Source organism: Salmo salar, chromosome 03, assembly GCF_965601325.2.
Source record: "Salmo salar chromosome 03, fSalSal1, whole genome shotgun sequence".
Lineage (NCBI taxonomy): Eukaryota > Metazoa > Chordata > Actinopteri > Salmoniformes > Salmonidae > Salmo > Salmo salar.
In genome coordinates, this window is record NC_138293.1 from 28,799,073 (window position 1) to 28,820,658 (window position 21,586).

The 21,586-nt window shown below is 41.4% G+C and overlaps 1 protein-coding gene across 3 annotated transcripts; it reads right to left on the reverse strand.

The window, feature by feature from the left end:
• Positions 1–52: 52 nt before the first annotated feature.
• On the reverse strand, positions 53–16,876 carry LOC106599266 (very long chain fatty acid elongase 1). Of its 3 annotated transcripts, none has more exons than XM_014190411.3 (9): positions 16,762–16,876; positions 16,102–16,164; positions 2,733–2,836; positions 2,400–2,590; positions 2,221–2,301; positions 1,989–2,045; positions 1,723–1,828; positions 1,072–1,211; positions 53–914 (listed from the first exon to the last, which is right to left on the reverse strand). In XM_014190411.3, exons 3-9 carry the CDS (start codon positions 2,791–2,793, stop codon positions 570–572), a joined length of 981 nt encoding a protein of 326 aa, XP_014045886.1. In that variant the 5' UTR covers positions 2,794–2,836; positions 16,102–16,164; positions 16,762–16,876; the 3' UTR covers positions 53–569. The 3 variants fall into 3 exon arrangements, with proteins under 3 accessions (XP_014045886.1, XP_014045884.1, XP_014045883.1); XM_014190409.3 differs by lacking the exons at positions 16,102–16,164; positions 16,762–16,876 and adding exons at positions 3,951–4,028; positions 4,152–4,278; XM_014190408.3 differs by lacking the exons at positions 16,102–16,164; positions 16,762–16,876 and adding an exon at positions 3,951–4,271.
• Positions 16,877–21,586: the final 4,710 nt, after the last annotated feature.

Here is a 21,586-nt window from a genome sequence, read left to right on the forward strand (position 1 = left end):
TTGTGGCTAGTGCCTTATGTGCCTCAAGGTAAGTATGTTTAATGACTCAGCCTTACTTAAAATGTGTTTTATTTCAAAAAAGTTAAATATAAACAGCACCAAAAAACAAAACCATGATGGACATCAATACAAATCCCATCTCTTTGAAAGAGAACTGGGTAAGCCATTTACAAGCATGTTCCAGTCCTTTCAGTGGAAAGTACAATATTTTCAAGCAACACAGGAGTCATGCCAGCCAAACAAGTAGTAAAAGTCCAAGGGTGGGCTTTCATTGGTCATTTCAAAACTGGGTTTATGAATAATAGTGACGATGAATACCTCTTCATACAGTGTGATCGACAGTTAGTAGTTCCCTCAACAACTCAAAATTGAACAGTGTGTCAAGTAGGGCCCAACTGGTAAATCCATTACGCCATTCACATCCCAAAAGCAGTGTAAATAAATATAAAAATATACATTTGAGGAAAGTGATCAGTAGCTAACATGTGAAAGAGTAGCATTGTTTTGGAATCTTTGGCATTTTGGAGGCTCCTTCAGACAGTTATGTTTCCCCGTCCAAAATAGCAAAGCTAGACTTCCTTCACTTTGCCTAGTTGGTTATGGCCGTTGACACGGTGCGCTGTTGTCCCATTGCCATTCTCCACTTGTTTGCCGTTGGGCACCACGGAAATGTTGCCAATGGTAATGCCGTTGGTATGACCATTAGTAACGCCATTCTGCTTGAGCTTCGCCTCCTTGGTTGCTGTAGGCAGCCGTTTACCCTTTATGTAGGCCTGAATCCAGAAGTTGGAGAAGAGTATGAAGAAGAAGGTTCCGTACATCCAGATGAGGTGAATGAACATGGGCACCTGAAAGTCACACTTCTCCATGAAGTAGTATTGAGAGATGTGAAGTGAGATCAGCACAAACTGGATCTGAAGAAATATAAGGGAGAACATATTAATGATGTGTCGTCTGTAGATGGCGCGCGAGTCACCAATTCACAACAGTAACACTGGCAGCTATACACAAATCAATGCTTCTGTTTAACAGTTTTTTTCCAATTGTACATCATTAAGAAAGAACACCCACCAGCTGGATTGCGGTCATGTACTTCTTCCACCAGAGGTATTTCTGGAAGCGAGGTCCTGCAGCAGACAGTCCGTAGTAGGTGTACATGATGACGTGGACACATGCGTTGACCATGGCATGCAACGAGCTCATTCCCCCTGCTGGAGATTCACAATGACAGGCACATTATTTTATTTTTTTAATTGACCCTTTATTTAACTAGGCAAGTCAGTTAAGAACAAATTCTTATTTACAATGGCGGCCTACACTGGCCAAACCCGGACGACGCTGGGCCAATTGTGCGCCGCCCTACGGGACTCCCGATCACGGCCAGTTGTGATACAGCCTGGATTCAAACCAGGGTGTCTGTAGTGACGCCTCTAAGCACTGAGATGCAGTGCATTAGACCACTGCGCCACTCGAGAGCCCCATTCAGAGATTCTGAATAGTCACAGGGGCATAACAAAATTCATGTTGTTCCTAAATCATTTTGTTAAGCTTCTTATTCCCTGGTAACATTGTAGAACGTTCCTTTTGTGATTAAAAGGTTTATTGAACAACAACACTCCCTCCTCACCCCCACAGTTAACTACTCTAAAGTTAAACAGGTTATATGAGCGACTGTAAGCACACTGCATGGGGACGATGATGTCATTATGAGGTCAAGATTACCAGGAGCGATGGTCATGCCCCACCACCACGTGAAGGGCATGAAGGAGTGATGGAAGACATGAAGAAATGTAATCTGGCTGTGTTTCTTACGCAGCACAAAGAATAACTGCGAAGCAGACAAGAGTTTAAGTTACTCTAAGCAAACAAATTCTAAAATCTCCATTTGTGTCAGAAAGATGAAGTCAGAATTATGCTAATATCAAAGGACAGTTCATGCCAATTTTTTTTATTCACAAACATGTTTTAATAGAAAAAAACATTCTTACTGTGTCCAGAAGCTCGATGAATTTAGAGAAGTAAAACCACCAAGCCACTCGAACCATCTGACAGAAAGGAGAGAAAAGTACACAGAATAAATAGATGGCATCAAATAATATCATGACCTATTAAAATAGCTATGCATGTTTAAAATGTATAATATAAAACATTTTCATTGTATGAAAACATGGATGGCATCTCATGAGATGCAAAGCAGATTCTCTCATAAATAAAGCTTACCCTTAAAGCCTGTGGGCTGCTTGAGTAGTCACAAAGGTCACATCTCCAGGTAAAGGTGGTGCCCCATCCTGACATCAGGAACTGCAATGGCAAAGCACAGAACTGGCTGTCATATCATACATTCATAAAAGCTGTTAAAATAAATTAAATTGTGCTGAACAACTAACTGCGTTGCTCACCTCATAGACAAGGACGGCGTTCAGGAACACCATGCTGAAGTTATAGATGATCATGGCCGTTTTGAGGTGATAGGGCTTGCGGTGTAACATCAGGCGAGGCCCTGCATACAGCGAGAAGAATACATAGCCCAACAGGATGCTGGTCATCTGGAAGGGGGTCCGCATCAACGGGTAGGGCAACAACCGGTGGTCTGAGGATAAGCAATTCATCAACGACAACAATACAGGTTACACACATAGCATGGTACATGTTCATCATCTACAAACCATCAAATGTATTTAATTCATTTAAAAATTGTAATAAAAATTATCAATTTTAGAGAAAGCACTCACCCGTTCTCTGCAATAAATACTCATACAACGACATAATACTGGATCCCAGTTCTAGCAGCATTTTGATGGCCTCTTTCCTTCTTTATTCAGTTGATCAAAAAACCCTGAAAAAAAAAGACAAAAATACAATTTGGTTGAAAAGACAGTGGGTGGTGATAATGGCAGGTAATGCTTTTATGCCTACATGGAATGCCTTGGTGTGTCCTTAGGCTTACAGTACACCGAGACATAAGGTAATGAACATAGCAGCCTAGTGTCACACTGCCTCCCCTACTAAACAAACAGAGACAGCTGCACAGGCCCATCATATATCTGAACCGGAGGCTCTGCTTCGATGACTGACTATCTATCTGATAGACAAACAAAACAAAAATAATTCACAACCGTAAAAAACGCCACAAAGGGCATTGTAGTCGGTCTGACCATGTACTGTATGTCAGTCAATGTCCAATAGATCCTACTGGGATTTTTCACAGGTAAGTAATATTATATGAACTTTTCTATAGTAGCTAAGTATTTTATTCTAGCAAGAAACAGGGGATATGTTACATTTGCATGCAGTTGTATACCATAGCTGAATCTGGCATACCAGGCAGTTGCAGCCCCACCAGCTTTAACCTACACATAAGGGAATATACTATATAGGCTTTAGCATTGAGTCAACCTAAAAACAAAACGCGCCACTATACTAATAAAATCATCTCACACACCGAGACCCAAGATGGCGGTAGTTTTACAAAGGGCTTGTTCAGCAGCATTTAACATTCCCTTAGCGACTCCTTTGAGACAATGTGTTCCCTCAGTGACTAACAGATCCAGTCAAACAGGTGAGGTGAACACATTTGAACAGACAGTATGTGGTATGAGCTCACTAGATAGGAATGGATGAGGGATTGAGAAAATTGACAGAGATGGAGTGGCTTGGAGGTAAGCCGGCAAACCAAACTAAGAGCGAAGGACAAAGAGAGAATGTTGGACATTTTATTTTTTATGTCCTTTCCATACAACGGCAATAAAACCCACTCCACATATAAAAAAAGATGGGACAGTGTTATCATATCCACCAAGTAATACCGTTCTAACTACAAGAAAAACCTGTGCTGACAGTTTGTTATAAAAGTAAAAAACTTGAAATAGACACTGCAGTGTTAGATGGAGTATAGCACTGAGCATTACTGAGAATATACAGTCAGACATTTTTGTTAACACAAGACTCACCTACTAAGTTGTCCTCAGTACTGTCCCCAAACCCTCAGGCCTTTAGGCACACAGTCAAGAGGGCAACAACCAATGATCCTACAATGGGCCAGGCCCAGCAAAACAGAAGAGTCAAAAAGAGAGATTCTCTGAAAAAGTGTAATGATAGTCCCAGAATTTCTTGTTTCTCCCTTGAAGTCCTCAAATGTTGAATCAAATTACCTTCTAGCCACAGAAAGCTCGGGCAGACTAAGTCAGAGAGAGAGATGTGTACAGCTATGAGGGAAGACACCTGTGTTGGGACTCATTCAAGCCAGATTTAAACCAAAGGCTGAGCACACTACTAAGTGACAACACCCAGCTAGTTTCAGGAACACACCCTGTTTCAACATCTAGACCCACCCTCCCCTAACCACTATGCCTCTCTCTGATTGGTTCATCAGAAAAAGTGGGATTGGCCATTGGTCATCAGAGCAGGGTTGGGTTGCTGAAGGTAGTAAGCGAGGGAGAATCCAGTAGCAACCTCTACCCAGTTTTTCAAAATGTATCTGGATTTCACCTATCGGATGGGATTGAATGCATAGAAATATCATGAATAGAACTTCACTTTAATGGGGACTCCTGTTCTATTCATTCCATTTGGCAAAATCTGGATGATAGATAACTTTTGAAAAACTGGGCCCTGGAGAGTTTGAATGGCCTCTGTTAAATAATGGGGGCCCATCACATAGTACATCTATATGTAACAAAAACGAACACATCCCTTATAATAATAATAAGGGGGGATATGAGAGTAAATCATGGAGATGTAATGTGTCCATGTGGCCCTAACTGGCAACAGGCATGGGGGCTAGGCTTAAATTCACGTCAGTCCCACCTACAGTCACAATATAAATTTTAGTCATTTAGCAGACACTCTTATCCAGAGCGACTTACAGTAGTGAATGCATACATTTCATACGTTATTTTTTTTCTTCCCGTACTGGTCCCCCGTGGGAGTCGAACCCACAACCCTGGCGTTGCAAACACCATGCTCTACCAACTGAGCCACACAGGTTCCACTAACTTCCAGTAGCTCTGGTTCTACCTGTTCCTCAGGCACCGACAACAGGAAATGGGCGTTGTGGTGAAAGAGGGGGCCTTAAAATGTTATCACTCATTCTTACATTGGCATGAATGGCTGACTGGAATTAGAAGAATCTGGGCATGAGCAGAATGTACAGGCCATATACCCTCACCATTACCTGGCTGTTTAGACAAGATGACATATAGGAATTAGTCCATATTTCTCTTACTGAGTTATCAAGTTCAAATGTAGGCCTACATTCTGTGTGTATTTAAGACAGAGGAGAGAATGATGAAGTAGGATGGGGCAAGTAGAGGCGGAAGACACCACCACATCTAAGTGAAAATATGATAGGATTAGACCGAGAAACAAATCACACCAGACAGGGTTAACCACACATCACAGATTCTTTCAAGATCAAATACACTTCTTCCCTATGGGCTGAGGTTTTGGGCAAATCGCCAACATTCAGAGGGCAATCACTCTCTCATCCCTCTTTTCAGCATCCCTCTAGATGGGGGATTGACTGGACCTGTAGTCCCATACTGGGTGTAGTTGTCAGCCAAAATAGGCCATCAAGAACCGGTACTTCCCACTCATTAAAAAAAGGTTAAATGTTTTTTTGTTGTTTTTTTAAATCGTTCAAATAGCTCTAAAATTGACATAAGTGGCAAGGATAAGAGAAAAAAATGCTTTGAAAATTACATGATGACTTCAGACCCGAGGGTTGCCTATTCCACTGCTGCTGGAATTATAGTGGTCTGGTACGATTTGGCGGGAATATTGGCCCTGTGTGCTCTCACGTAAGAGACGTGGCCCCTTGCCTCTCCCAGGACATAAGACCCAGACAGTCCAGAGATATTTAGAGAAATGGTGGAGACAGGAATCCCAGTTGCCAATGAATGGAGAAACGTATAAAGCCCCATCCAGCAGACTGTCGACAAATCTTGTTCACGTTGCGTCACGCAATCCCTTCTAAAAGTCAGTGTATGAGTCGAGAAACCTGCCTATTTTCCTCGAAAGTACGTAATGTCACGATTTCAAAGCTATACAATAATACAGGGAACAAGTTCATCATCTCACATTCCAAAATATATTTCTAATATAGTACTTCTTGTTCACGTAATTCCGGCTAATAGTGGGTTAAGGTAGCGCCCAATTGACTCCCATTAACTCTTTGAATAAGGTTACTCCTTGTCCCAGAATTGGCCAGAATGCACTGTGCGGCCCATTGATGACGCATGGACAATGCGCACAGTGGGCGTTAATACTTTCCCAATGGAGTTTCCCCATCCCCTCAAAAGTATCTCTGGACAGTAACAACAAACATGGACAACATTATTTACAGGCACGGACGGAAGGAAAGTTTCCAAGGACTATGCTGTCAACAGCAGACAGACAGCAAACTATCTGCTAAAAAACTAAGTTTAGCCAGCCAAAAAGGGAGTTGGACCGCATTGTTAGTGCACTCAAACATGGTTACTCAATTCATAGATGCCAACTACCTTTAGTGCATATTGACAATAGTACCTTATGGCCAGGGATCTTTTGTTAAGAGCCCAAACGCTGAAATTTAACGCGGTAAGGTTTTGCAAACATAAGAAACGGATCTTTCATATCAGCAAAACAAATTGCTTTCCCACAGCCATATTTCCATGTTACAGTGCTCATTTACAGGAAACAGACAGATGACAGAGTTGACTACCTGTGCTAGTTAGCTATCTGTGTCTCCAAACACCTGTGTGTAAACAGAAGACGGGCGCCACAAATGTGTCGTCACTGAAAAATACTGTCGATTGCAATTGTGTAAAAACAGTGTCCAATAAGTGGATATTTTGCATTTGTGAAATGATTGATGTCATATGAAGGTAGAGGGCTTTACGTTTCTAGAACCGTACAACAAATGAGAATCAATTAACTTTTAAATTAAGTATTTGGCTGATTTGGCTGCCAGAGCCAATTTGCTTTTAAAACAGAACATGTCCTTGGACTAAGAAGTCATGTTAGGCTCCTTTAGTCCATTATTGGGCTGAAACCTGGTAAGCTAAAACTTAAAACTAATGTTAGCGTAGCAACATTTACTAGATATTCCTCTCTGCTATTCATACCTATCTAGCCAGTCATCTAATGTTAACCGTACTATGTTCCAGCAAAGCTCTACATATTTTTTTACTCGTTCTAGAAAGCTAGCCAAGGTAGCCTAACGTTACTTTTGCTGAGCACCACATGAATTTGCTATTCAGAGTCTGTGGGGATTTGTTTACAAATCATATCTTCATTTCGGCCCATGCAATTTATTTAGCTAGCTTCAGCATTTAGATTTAACCACAGCCATAGAATAGTGGTGCCCGAAATTTGATTGGTGTCCGGTCTTTCTGAATGGGGGAATAGAACATAGTCGGCATCAGTTTTAAAAAGAACATTCAAAACAATATTGGTGATGAAACGTGCAACCCATGAATTGCAAGTGTTGATGTATGAAGAGGCGATCTCTTTGGTAATGTAGAGGGGATTCAATTTTGAATCAGTTTTTCCAGAATCACATCCCCATGTTGGCTATGCAAGTATCTACACTGAACACAAATAAACACAACATGTAAAGTGTTGGTCCCATGTTTCATGAGCTGAAATAAAAGATCCCAGAAATGTTCCATACAGAAATAGCTTATTTCTCTCAAATTTGGTGCACAAATGTCTTTAAATCCCTGTTGACACACCGACTCATTCAAGGGTTTGTCTTTATTTAAATCCTTATTCTAAAATTGATTAAATCATTTTTTCCCCCATCAATCTACACACAACACCCTAAAATGACAAAGCAAAAACAGGTTTTTAGAAATGTTTGCCAATTTATTACAAATAAAAAAACTGAAATATCAGATGTATATTAGTAAATTGCTATGAGCCTCGAAATTGAGCTCAGGTGCATCCTATTTCCATTGATCATCCTTGGAGTCCACCTGTGGTAAATTCAATTGATTGGACATGATTTGGAAAGGCACACACCTGTCTATAAAAAGGTCCCACAGTTGATAGTGCATGTCAGAGAAAAAAACCAAGCCATGAGATCGAAGGAATTGTCCGTACTGCCCCGAGACAGGATTGTGTCGAGGGACAGATCTGGGGAAGGGTACCAAAACATTTCTGCAGCATTGAAGGTCACCAAGAACCAAGAACACAGTGGCCTCCATTCTTAAATGGAAGATGTTTTCGGGTCTCTGGAGAGACCTGAAAATTGCTGTGCTGCTCCCCATCCAACCTGACAGAGCTTGAGAGGATCTGCAGAGAAAAATGGGAGAAACTCCCCAAATACAGGTGTGACAAGCTTGTGGCGTCATACGCAAGAAGACTCGAGGCTGTAATCGCTGCCAAAGGTGCTTCAACAAAGTACTGAGTAAAGGGTCTGAATACTAATGTAAATGTAATATCAGTTTTTCATTTATAAATTTGCAAACATTTCTAAAAACATGTTTCCTTATGGGGTATTGTGTGTAAATTGAGGGAGAGGAACTATTTAATCCATTTTAGAATCAGGCTGTAAAGTAACAAAATGTGGAACAAGTCAAGGGGTCTGAATACTTTCTGAATGTACTGTTTATACACTGATACTACAAATATTCTTATAGAACAGTAAATTAGATCACAAAATGAAAATAATGAGTGGTTTGCTGGGTGAAAAGCTTGAGTCTTGTAAGAGCTGAACTCTCCAACCTCTGCCCTGCCTTAGCCTACAAAATAGTTTGAGTAATTACTTTTGAGAAGTAAATCCCATTATTCGAGTCTGAACATTCCACGAGGGGAATGACAAATTGTAAAATGGTTGTCAGTGTAACAGAGAAGCAAAATACAAAAGCTCTCCCATCAGATTGGCCAGTAAGTCACCCATTTCTCATTGTTGTGAAATTAGGCAACAAGACTGACTGTCTGGACCTTGTGACTAGGCAGAAAAATGGTTAGCTCCTCAGTCACTGGTTTATACCCACACAACAGAAGTATGTGAAGGAGACAAAGACGTATAGAGCCATATTAAATGTTATTCCCATGAATATGTTTTTTGTATCTACGGGTTATTGTCCAGCTTCATTGCTAACGAATGGACAATGTCCACTGGCTGGGTTGGTCCTACAAAACCAAAGCCCCCCGATGGGAGAGCATAATATACAAGGAAATTCTCAAAGCTGCTAATGTGAACCTTGACGATCTTGTACCTAGCCGGTGGGGATTCCGGTGGGGTGCCCCCACCCAGGCAGTGGCAGTGCTGGCAACACTAGCTGCAGTAACCCATGGGGAAGGGGGTCACACTCGGACATTCAGAGAGGGGGCATACTATTGTGGCCCTGGTGGCACAAAATCATCAAAAGTCTGACTGCACAGAGATGCTTGGGATAGATGGTCAAATCGCGGGACCGCATGTGGGTGTTTCAGGGGAAAGGGGTGTATCTGATATCCATCACCTAGGCAAAAATGGGGAGATTTGATTAACCATTGTCCCCATTTTTGTCAATTTTGCATGCCTTCTCATACAGCTGCAACTTTATATGCATTTGTAAATCAAGGTCTTTGAGTTCTGAGGCTCTGAGATGGAACAACAGTTGAGCATCTGAGTGTATGGTTGTTTGTTGGGGAAAGGGGTTGAGTGTGTATGCATCCCACAACTGTTGCTTGGGACTAAAGATGTTGGGGACAATATAGGATGAATCAAAATAATTGTTTGCTGAAATAATGTTATTTTTGTAATGGCAATACTGGTAAGAGGTAATAATCCTTTGCATAAACTACCTACATTACAAATATTAATTGTTAATTATAGAAATTAAGAAGCAGGATTTTTTTAAATATATATATTTTTTTAATAGCTGTATATAATACACATTGAGGTGAGGGCGATGGAAATAGTTTTGGCGGCTGACCTGCTTCTGTTCTGTGGGTGGCACTGTGTGCTCTTGTCGAAGGATGGGTCCCCGTTCTCTCAGGGGCCATGGGATCAAGGGGGTGGATTATGGTAGGAGATTATAATATGGTTTTAAATACGTCTACGGACCGTAAAGGAAATCACACTACAAACTATCACCCTCATGCACTTAAGGAAAACATGAATGTCATGGACATATTGGAATTAGTGGATATATGGAGGCTTAAATACCCTGACCTAGTGAGATATACACCGTGGAGGCTAAATCAAGCTAGTCGTCTTGACAAAGTCATCATTCTCTCTGGCACCAATAGTTTTCAAAAAAGTTTTACTGGGGACAGAATACAGTCAGACCATCACATAATTGGCATACAGTGCCTTGCAAAAGTATTCATCCCCCTTGGCATTTTTCCTATTTTGTTGCATTACAACCTGTAATTTAAATGGATTTCTATTTGGATTTCATGTAATGGAAATACACAAAATAGTCCAAATTGGTGAAGTGAAACGAAAAAAATTACTTGTTTAAAAAAATGAATCTGGTGCAACCAATTACCTTCAGAAGTCACATAATTAGTTAAATAAAGTCCACCTGTGTGCAATCTAAGTGTCACATGATTTCAGTATATATACACACCTGTTCTGAAAGGCGCCAGAGTTTGCAACACCACTGAGCAAGGGGCAGCACCAATCAAGTGGCACCATGAAGACCAAGGACCTCTCCAAACAGGTCAGGGACAAAGTCGTAGAGAAGTACAGATCAGGGTTGGGTGATTAAAAAAATAAATAGCCGAAACTTTGAACATCCCACAGAGCACCATTAAATCCATTATTTAAAAAATTGAAAGAATATGGCACCACAATAAATCTGCCAAGAGAGGACCGCCCACCAAAACTCCCAGACCAGGCAAGGAGAGCATTAATCAGAGAGGCAACAAAGAGACCAAAGATAACCCTGAAGGAGCTGCAAAGCTCCACAGTGGATATTGGAGTATCTGTCCATAGGACCACTAAGCTGTACACTCCACAGAGCTGGGCTTTAAAGAAGAGTGGCCAAAAAAAACCATTGCTTAAAGATAAAAAATAATTAAAACACATTTGGTGTTCACCAAAAGGAATGTGGGAGACTCCCCAAACATATGGAAGAAGGTACTCAGGTCAGATGAGACAAAAAAAAAAAACACTATGTCTGGCACAAACCCAACACCTCTCATCACCCCGAGAACACCATTCCCACAGTGAAGCGTGGTGGCAGCATCATGCTGTGGGGATGTTTTTCATCAGCAGGGACTGGGAAACTGGTCAGAATTGAAGGATGGCGCTAAATACAGGGAAATTCTTCAGGGAAACCGGTTTCAGTCTTACAGAGATTTGAGACTGGGACGGAAGTTCACCTTCCATCAGGACAATGACCCTAAGCATACTGCTAAAGCAACACACGAGTGGTTTAAGGGGAAACATTTAAAATGTCTTAGAATGGCCTAGTCAAAGCCCAGACCTCAAACCATTTGAATATCTGTGGTATGACTTAAAGATTGCTGTACACCAGCAGAACCCATTCAACTTGAAGGAGCTGGAGGAGTTTTCCCTTGAATGGGCAAAAATCCCAGTGGCTAGATGTGCCAAGCTCATAGAAACATACTGCAAGCCACTGTATTATAATCTCAGCAAAAAAAGAAACGTCCCTTTTTCAGGACCCTGCAGGCAGTTTACTTTGGGCACGCTTTTCATCCAGACGTCAAAATACCGCCCCCTATCCCAAAGAAGTTAAGACACTAACAGCTTACAGACGGTAGGCAATTAAGGTCACAGTTATGAAAATTTAGGACACTAAAGAGGCCTTTCTACTGACTTTGAAAAACACCAAAAGAAAGATGCCCAGAGTTGCTGCTCATCTGCGTGAACGTGCCTTAGGCATGCTGCACGGAGGCATGAGGACTCCAGATGTGGCCAGGGCAATAAATTGCAATGTCCGTACTATGAGACGCCGCTACAGGGAGACAGGACGGACAGCTGATCGTCCTCGTAGCGGCAGACCATGTGTAACAACACCTACACAGGAACGGTACATCCGAACATCACACCTGCGGGACAGGTACAGGATGGCAACAACAACTGCCCGAGTTACACCAGGAACGCACAATCCCTCCATCAGTGCTCAGACTGTCCGTAATAGGCTGAGAGAGGCTGGGCTGAGGGCTTGTAGGCCTGTTGTAAGGCAGGTCCTCACCAGACATCACCATCGCCTATGGGCACAAACCCACCGTCGCTGGACCAGACAGGACTGGTAAAAAGTGCTCTTCACTGACAAGTTGCGGTTTTGTCTCACCAGGGGTGATGGTCGGAATAGCGTTTATCGTCGAAGGAATGAGCGTTACACCGAGGCCTGTATTCTGGAGCGGAATCGATTTGGAGGTGGAGGGTCCGTCATGGTCTGGTGTGGTGTGTAACAGCATCATCGGACTGAGCTTGTTGTCATTGCAGGCAATCTCAATGCTGTGCGTTACAGGGAAGACATCCTCCTCCCTCATGTGGTACCCTTCCTGCATGCTCAGCCTGACATGATCCTCCAGCATGACAATGCCACCAGCCATACTGCTCGTTCTGTGCATGATGTGCAGTCATATTCAGGTGCTGATTGGTCAACAAGCTTATATGCGTTAACTATTTAACTGTACTAGAATGCTTAAAAGGCCGCTAAAATGTTAAATATCTGTATAATTGTTTTGGGGCATCGGATATCGGTATCGGTCAAAAATGTAAAATTGGTGCATCACTAGTTTATACCCACACAACAGAAGTGTGTAAAGGAGACAAAGACGTATAGAGCCATATAAATGTTATTCCCCATGGGTATGTTTTTTGTTGTTGGTATCTACGGGTTATCTTCCAGCTTCATTGCTAAAGAATGGACCATGTCCACTCGACTAGCCATATGCTCTCAATCATGTCTGTTAGAAAACGTATTCCAATGTCTCAGTGGTTAGAGCAGGGTACTGGCTACAACAGGAGCTGTGGTTTTGATTCCTCCATGGGCCACATACTGAATATGTCACTCCCTGTTAATGTAGACAGTTCTGTAAGTTGATTTAGATGTAAGCGTCTGCTAAATGATCATGTCGACAGGACAGACCATCTGAATACTCAGGGCTTCTGGGGTAAAGGTTACATATTTAGGTGCGGGTTAAAGTAACTGTCCCGTGTTTCCAGCTTTCTATGAAATATCATTAATTACAATAAGAGTGAAATACTTAATTAAACAAATTTGGAAGGAAAAGTATGTTAAAACAACTTTTATGTGTTGGTATGGTGTTGGAGTACCAACAACAGAATGCTGTGGGCGTATACTGGTCATTACGCATATTCATGCAAGTAGACTGCAGATTGGCCAGCTCAGCCAATGAGCCAACATGACATTTGGAAATAGCAAGCATTTTTTAAACGGTCTGTTTGAGATACAAGTCTGAGGCAGAGTTTTTCATGTTTTGGCCACAAATACAAGTATAGGACGAGTCAACAACATTATTTGGGTATGAGTTAACGGAATATGAACTTTTAAAAAGTGAGATTTTCACTGGACACTAATGGAGAGAGCAGAATTAAGTTACCCAACAACTCAAGTCTCCTCATCCCCAAACTTCCCTTTCCACTGACACTAACCACGTTTCCATCCACAGTTTATATGCAAGTAAAGTCATACTTTTTTTTTTTAACTAATCACGACAGCTATAATGGAAAAAGGTAGTGTCGGTACAATTTTATAAATGCCGACAGAATTTGTTCATTCGACATGGTGGAAAACCACACAGTTTATTAGTTTACAAATTAAATAAATTATGAACTTCACAGGGTGGTGAAAGTGCATGGTGATCTTGATGCTCCTTTCCAATAATTATTGAGTGTCTTATTCTAGTGACATGATGATTGATGCTCGACTGCCATTGGACAAACAAAAATGTAAAACACCACTGGTGGGAAAATCTGCATATTTGCTTTATGCAGATTTGATAATATTCGCATGAAAATCTATCGGCAATTGGATGGAAATCTAGCTAGCGACATAATTGGAATCCTTGGATTCTGTTTCATGTCTTGTTGCCTACATGTCAGGTTGGATTTGATTTGTGAGGGATAGAACATAGTTTGTCTTGTAAAAACGGCTACACTATCTCGGAGTTGCTGTTGGTTGTAGTTTCATTTCTCCGAGAGTCAATATAACATTGAATTTAGGCCTAGATAAGTGTGAAATTTCTACTTGGTAATGTGTTCATGTCATGCGTGTGCAGAATTGCATTAGTTGCATAGGGGGAATTCCATGATGATAGAATTACGATGACTCAGATTTTTCACATTGAACTGTATGCTAAACAAAACCCATTGATTTCTAAATTTAACAAACCATACAATTATGCACAAGGACTACTTTTTAACAATTTACACAGAACATCTTACAAAGACATTTAATTGAAGAACGGTGCAGAGGCAGAGTCGGTACTTTGTATTGCACCATTCTTCAATTATTTGGGGGGTAAAATGTTCTGTGGAAATTGTTAAAAGTAGTTATTGTGAATATAGTTGTATGGTTTGTTAAACTTTGAAATCAATGGATTTTGTATGGCATCAGGGGCGGAAATCCCGGGGGGGGACACGACCCCCCCATCCTGTGAAAAATATGATTTGTCCCCCCCAATATATCACTGAAACATAACTATGTAATTTAAATAATATGAATAATATGCAATGAAAGCAATTGTGCTGATTATAGACACTTAATAGCACGTTTTTAAGTTTCAAAAGATTGGGACCCCCCCCACCCTTTGCCTCACAATGGTTTGATCCACTGCCAGTTCCTTAGCTTGCTAGGTAACGTAGAGGTCGTATCTACTGTCTGAAAGGCACTCAATGCAAGTAACTGACGTGAGGTTAATCCAGTCAATCGCGCACACACACTAGCTGAATATGCAGAGCTAGCGCACAAATATTAACTATTAAGCTAGCTAGTACCTATTCCATTTATGTGGCGTCGTCAAAGATGGAATCTTTGCTATCGTCAATTTATTCCAAGATCAGCATGCATGTAAGTTAGTGCTTCAAAGTCCCTGTGATAAGGTTAGCGATAAACTGAACAGAACTACACTCTCTTCTACCATTGTTTTAAATATATTTAATGGTCTCGTTGCAAAAGCTAAATTGTCGCAAGGGAACTTTTATTTATATATTTTATTTCACCTTTATTTAACCCGGGTAGCAAAGATTATAGCAAACACCACTGAATTGGTGCTCGCTAGCTTTGCAAATTCAGCTATTGTTAGAAGCCAGCCAATATGAAACAAACGATTAAAATTACAAAAGGTTGCAGCATATGTTGTGTAAATGGTGAACTCATACAGCTGTCAACTCTTGTCACTGCAATCCGTTTCACATTTGCTAGCTACCTTTTAGATCGAAGCCCATATAGAATGATAGAATATAAGATGATAGAAGCCCATCTCCTACTGTAAATAACCTACATACTGTGTGTGTGTAGCCAACCAGGTAGAAAAATGGCAGAAAAAAGACAGACATCTGAGTATTTTTCAGTACACCAAAACGCAAAGTAAGAACCCTAGTAGCCTAATATCTCAAAGACTAGTTGATAAAATGTTCATAAGAAAGAAATGAAATTCTAATGGAAATGTTTCACAATGATGTCATTAGGCAGAGCAGGCAACAGATGGCACACAGACAGCAGAGTTGGGGACAGATATGCAGGGACAGACTGGCAGAGACAGGGAGTCTCAGGTAAGTTTGTTGAGTCTTTGTTTGGAAACATTATGAAAGGTTCCCAATTTTTTTTACTTGTAAAATAGGAACATAATTGGAAAATGCCATGGATACCTCCACTCTCAACTTAAACTGGTGACTGAACTAAGATTTGTTAAAGGCAATGGTATTGCTGTTGTGATTAGTTGTGTAGTTTTGGGTACCGGTAGTTAGGAGTACGGCAAACACCTTATTTCTTTGGTTCCTCAATATACATTTACCATATTACAATGTAGGCTATGTGTTACAGCACTACTTTTGGTGTCCCCCTCAGGAATTGCTCTTGAGAAAATGTTATGTAATTGTCCCCTCCAAAGTTGATATCAGATTTTCGCCCCTGTATGGCATACAGTTTCATGTGAAAAATCTGAATCTCTGCGTAATTCCGTTACCCTGAAGTTGTCCGTAGGCTACTGCTCTGTATTGTGTACCAGCGCCACAACGTATTCAGGGACCTAAAAGAAAAAGACAAGATTTAAGACAAAAATTGTAGGTCTCTCTACGATACAAGTCAATAGAATAGCATTTTTGTTTGACAAATCTGCTTTGATAAACTTGATCTGGTGGTCATGTTTTACTTATTTTAGACAAATGGCATAGGCATTTCCTTATCTTTGCTGATTGTCATGCATGGAAGAAGAAATACAAATTGAGGAACTAGGAATATTCTAGTCTACATGATTGAGGACAACCTGCGATAGGCCTAGATTTACTAAAACCTCTTATTGTAGTTTTTCCACACTGGGATTTGACTTTACAAAGTCACACATTTATCTTTTGTGGTGGGGAAAAAACGCTTTCTGCATTTCACTGCCTGGGCGACATTGCAATTCTTAATGATGAACATACGATAATGACGTTGGCAAACCATTACAATAGCTAACGTTACTGGGGAAGGCGTAGCTTTAGCACATTCAACCTTAATATTAACCTTATTTATAAAGATAAACACCTTAGACCAAATACCTTGAAGTAGTTAAAGTTCGTTTCAAATGATACATGTGTGTTCAAGGTACACCACAGCTTTTTCCCGCATGCATGCATGCACTCACCTGTGGTTTTGTAGGCTGTGTATGTGAACTCGCTCCAGGATTGCGGTGCAGAAGCCCAGGCCAAGCCCTATTAATTTGCCAGCAGTGAACTTTTCTAATTATTTCTTGGTAATTGTATAACTTTTTTTCGCCGCTGTTACCGCGCGCTTAGGTCAAACTAAAGGGTGTATAGCCAAACACAGCACAATCCCTCCTCTGACCAGAAGGTTATGCTGTTTACCACGTGTTGCTCCCTTCATATGCTTTCCATTTTTTAGCAAAAGTGTGCCAGGTTAGAGGATTATATAAGGTTATTATGGAATTGTAATAGAAGTAACATTTAAATCATCAAGATTCAATGTTTGATATAGGTGTTAAATACTATACGTTTGGTTAATGATGCTTGTACAAATGTCCCAGAATGTAGTTTTGTTCTCCACCTCAAATATCTTAAAAGGATCCTAATCAGTTATTAAATGGTTTGTTTACCTATACAGTTAGTGGTCATTGTGTATTGCCCCCCACATTGCTCCTCAGCCAATTTATAGCCAATCACCAGGTAGATCAGAGGAAAATGTCAAAGGTTTTTGCATGTCATCAGTGTTGGGTTGATCTGCTTTCAGGTTGAAGGAACTGATTATTGACAGTGACTTGGCCTAATCATTTTAAACCCACGCCAGTCATCTTTGTTGTCCATCCCCTGCTACAGAGACAGGCCTAGATGACCATTCAGTGAGACAACATTTCCACAACGTTAATTTGATGTAGCTCCTTATCCTCCCACTGCACATCTTTAATGAACCTCTAAATTGTTGCTCTGACTATGTTGATGTATTTTATTCCCCACCCTATATATATATTCAGATATGTTTCACTTGTGCCATCATTTATTTTACACAATCCTAATGCCTTTGTATTATACAAGGGAACACAGATTTTTCCACAATAGTGTGAAACTGTTATTTCTCTCTCACTCTCTCACTCACTCTCTCACTCTCTCTCTCACTCTCTCACTCACTCACTCACTCACTCACTCACTCACTCACTCACTCACTCACTCACTCACTCACTCACTCACTCACTCACTCACACGCATGCACACAGTTGTTTCTTAAAATGTTTAATGACCCCGTCACATTGTTACAAAGTAATATACTGTCTGGAAAGCACCAGGATATTACCACAAGGCATTAATATTAGATGTTACGATTAAAGGGAAAAAAGGAAAAGTATGCAGCTTGAACAGGAAATGTGTCACTGTTATTTCCCTCCCGATAACTTAATTTGTTACCCAACTCGCCAGTGTTAATTCCGTTCACCCTCAGCTCCCTCTGTTGCCATGGATATGCTATTCCTATGGCAACTACGGGTCTTTGTGGATGGCCTCGGGCCTCGACCACAGAGGACTCTCAGAACCTTTCAGTACATTCCCTTCTAGCTCACAGACACTAGCAGTGGCAGTGTTCTCTTATCCTCTTATCTCTTTCTTTCTTTCTCTTTCTCTCTCTCTCTTCCCTTTCCCTCTCTCTCCTCTCACTCTCTCTCTTTCTCTCTATCCTGCTTGTCTTTTGCGTAATCACAAGCATTCTGTTACCTTAATAATCTCAGTGCACATTCCACATGTCAGCCAGGGCCTCGAGAGCTGTAGGCAATGTGACTGTGCTTTTATGCTTCATGACACCCAGCCTTTACTACAGAAGCCTCCCATTGTACCAAAGGGAGGGGACCTACAGAGGCTCTGTGACCACTCTCAGTTTAGTCCTAATTACCATCTCTGACTGAGCCATCAGTGGTCTAAGTATTTCTGTGGGGGAGGGGGAGGTAGGGGCACCTGTGATCAGATTTGTAGAGTAGTTTGTATACCCCTGTCTTGAGGGTGAATGAATGAATGAAACAGGCTTTTTTAATTTTCGGTGGCAAAGGGAAACCAGAGCCATGTCTTTAATGATGCATGAGGAGTATTGAAGCAGGCCAGAGCAGAGACACTGCCTGGCTGCCAGAGAAAGTGGTCCTGTGTCAGTGAGAGTAAAAGTGGCGGTGAGTACTTGCATCCAGTGTTGCTACTGACACAGGTGCTACAGCTGGGTCAGAATCTGAAGGCTAGGTTAGGTCCAGTCTCTGACAGTCCTAGTCCCTCTGTGTGCCTGGGGCCTTAGGCTGCTGGTGGTGACCAGGTGGGGGGTCTCCTGCCGGATGAACAGGGTCAGCATTGGGGAGTACCATGGTCTGCGGGTGGTCTGCTTGGCCCTGCTCAGCATCGGGGTGTCAAGGGAGTGTGATGCAGATGCCGTAGGAGGAATCTTCATGGGTGCAGGGGGGTTGGGTAAGTACATCCAGGACTACACCTATTCTTTGGTTTTGCTTAGTGCAATGCAATGTGCTATGCAAAACGTGCTATACAAAAAGTGCTATGCAACATTTCATTGGTACTTGCAAGGCATAACATTGCAAGAGGCATGCAAACATTATTTATAGCTAAAATATATGCCTACAGATATTTACTGGTAGCTTATTCAGTTCAGAAACTAGTTCATCTTTGATGGTGAAACCACCAGTAGGCTTTTCCTTCAATATATTAACACTTCATGCAAATGTGATGTACTCTCTTTTAATCTCTGTGGTCTATCTTTACAATATTTACACTGTAAACTGTAAATGAGGGATTTTATACTGCATTGTTGGAACGTCAGACATTTTTATCTCTATCCTAAGGTGTCATATGGGCCTAAGAGGTCAAACTTTCTCAGATGTACAAGGCGTGGTACAATGTCTAATATTTGCCAAGACCTGTACAAGACTGTGAATGATCATTGGGCCATGCCATTTTCCATCCACTTCCATCGAAAACACACCCGGGGATCGTTTGATCCGCTGGTGTAATCTAAGACAGTTGATAGCAGCATGGGGAGCAGGGTATTCCACTCAACCCAGGAGACTATGTGAAGTGCAGTGTCCAGGAGAAGAAAACAAGTGGCCGGCTTTTGATCTACACTGACTGCAGAGTATTTCATTCAAAGTCAACTTTGAATTCTGCATTTTGTTGTTGTTATGATCATCCCAAACTGTAGGGTATTTTCCTTGTAATAAAAGAACAACGTATTGCTTTTAAACAAAACAATATGGTAGTAATGAATTCCTCAAATAGTTGTAGACATTTTGTATGGAGAAATAAAGCACACAGACAACTTCTTATGTCCCATGATGGGACTTTCCCCATTGACTGCAGAATCTAAATGTCCTGAGGTGCAGGTGTCCGCATATTATTTGCTCCGAAGAGTACAATTGCAATCCAAGTAGGCTATGTCTGTGGCTCTAAACTGAATGAACCCAACTGTTCTTGCGAAGATCTTTTCGCTCCTGTTGCAGCCTGGCGACTGGCGAGATGTTCTGGCAGCATAGACATGCGTGCGTCACACACAGCCACCCTCAGGACCAGCCACTGTTTAATGGCAGCTCTCTCTGTGGCTCAGAACGGAAATCAATAAGTGTGTTCAGCCTGCCTGCCTCAGGGTAGCTGGAGCTGTTTAGATGCATTCACAACTCCTAGTGGACTCCTGAGACTGAAAGAGCGTCTGGGCTAATAAAGTTAGTAAAGGAAAATCCACTTATCAAAAAAGAGTCTGTGAATACATTCAATTAGAATACATTAAAACAAAAATAAATGAAAAAACATTCTTTTTCAGAACATCATGAGAATTGGGGAAAGAACATAATTGTGTAGAACATTAATAAGCTGTGTGCATTTTTATGAGAGTGAAAACTTAGATGTTTCTACCAGTAGGCTAACCATCCTGTGGTAGCTCATTTGTAGTTGAATAGCACAAGACAGGAATCTGTCCCATTTTATTTTACACTGAGCACACTGCTCATAAAAATCCATACAGTGAGGGAAAAAAGTATTGGATCCCCTGCTGATTTTGTACGTTTGCACACTAACAAAGAAATGATCAGTCTATAATTTTAATGGTAGATTTATTTGAACAGTGAGAATCAGAATAACAACAAAGAAATCCAGAAAAACGCATGTCAAAAATGTTATAAATTGATTTGCATTTTAATGAGGGAAATAAGTATTTGACCCCCTCTCAATCAGAAAGATTTCTGGCTCCCAGGTGTCTTTTATACAGGTAATGAGTTGAGATTAGGAGTACACTCTTAAAGGGAGTGCTCCTAATCTCAGCTTGTTACCTGTATAAAAGGCACCTGTCCACAGAAGCAATCAATCAATCAGATTCCAAACTCTCCACCATGGCCAAGACCAAAGAGCTCTCCAAGGATGTCAGGGACAAGATTGTAGACCTACACAAGGCTGGAATGGGCTACAAGACCATCGCCAAGCAGCTTGGTGAGAAGGTGACAACAGTTGGTGCGATTATTCGCAAATGGAAGAAACACAAAAGAACTGTCAATCTCCCTCGGCCTGGGGCTCCATGCAAGATCTCACCTCGTGGAGTTGCAATGATGAGGAATCAGCTCAGAACTACACGGGAGGATCTTGTCAATGATCTCAAGGCAGCTGGGACCATAGTTGCCAAGAAAATAATTGGTAACACACTACGCCGTGAAGGACTGAAATCCTGCAGCGCCCGCAAGGTCCCCCTGCTCAAGAAAGCACATATACATGCCCGTCTGAAGTTTGCCAATGAACATCTGAATGATTCAGAGGACAACTGGGTGAAAGTGTTGTGGTCAGATGAGACCAAAATGGAGCTCTTTGGCATCAACTCAACTCGCCGTGTTTGGTGGAGGAGGAATGCTGCCTATGACCCCAAGAACACCATCCCCACCGTCAAACATGGAGGTGGAAACATTATGCTTTGGGGGTGTTTTTCTGCTAAGGGGACAG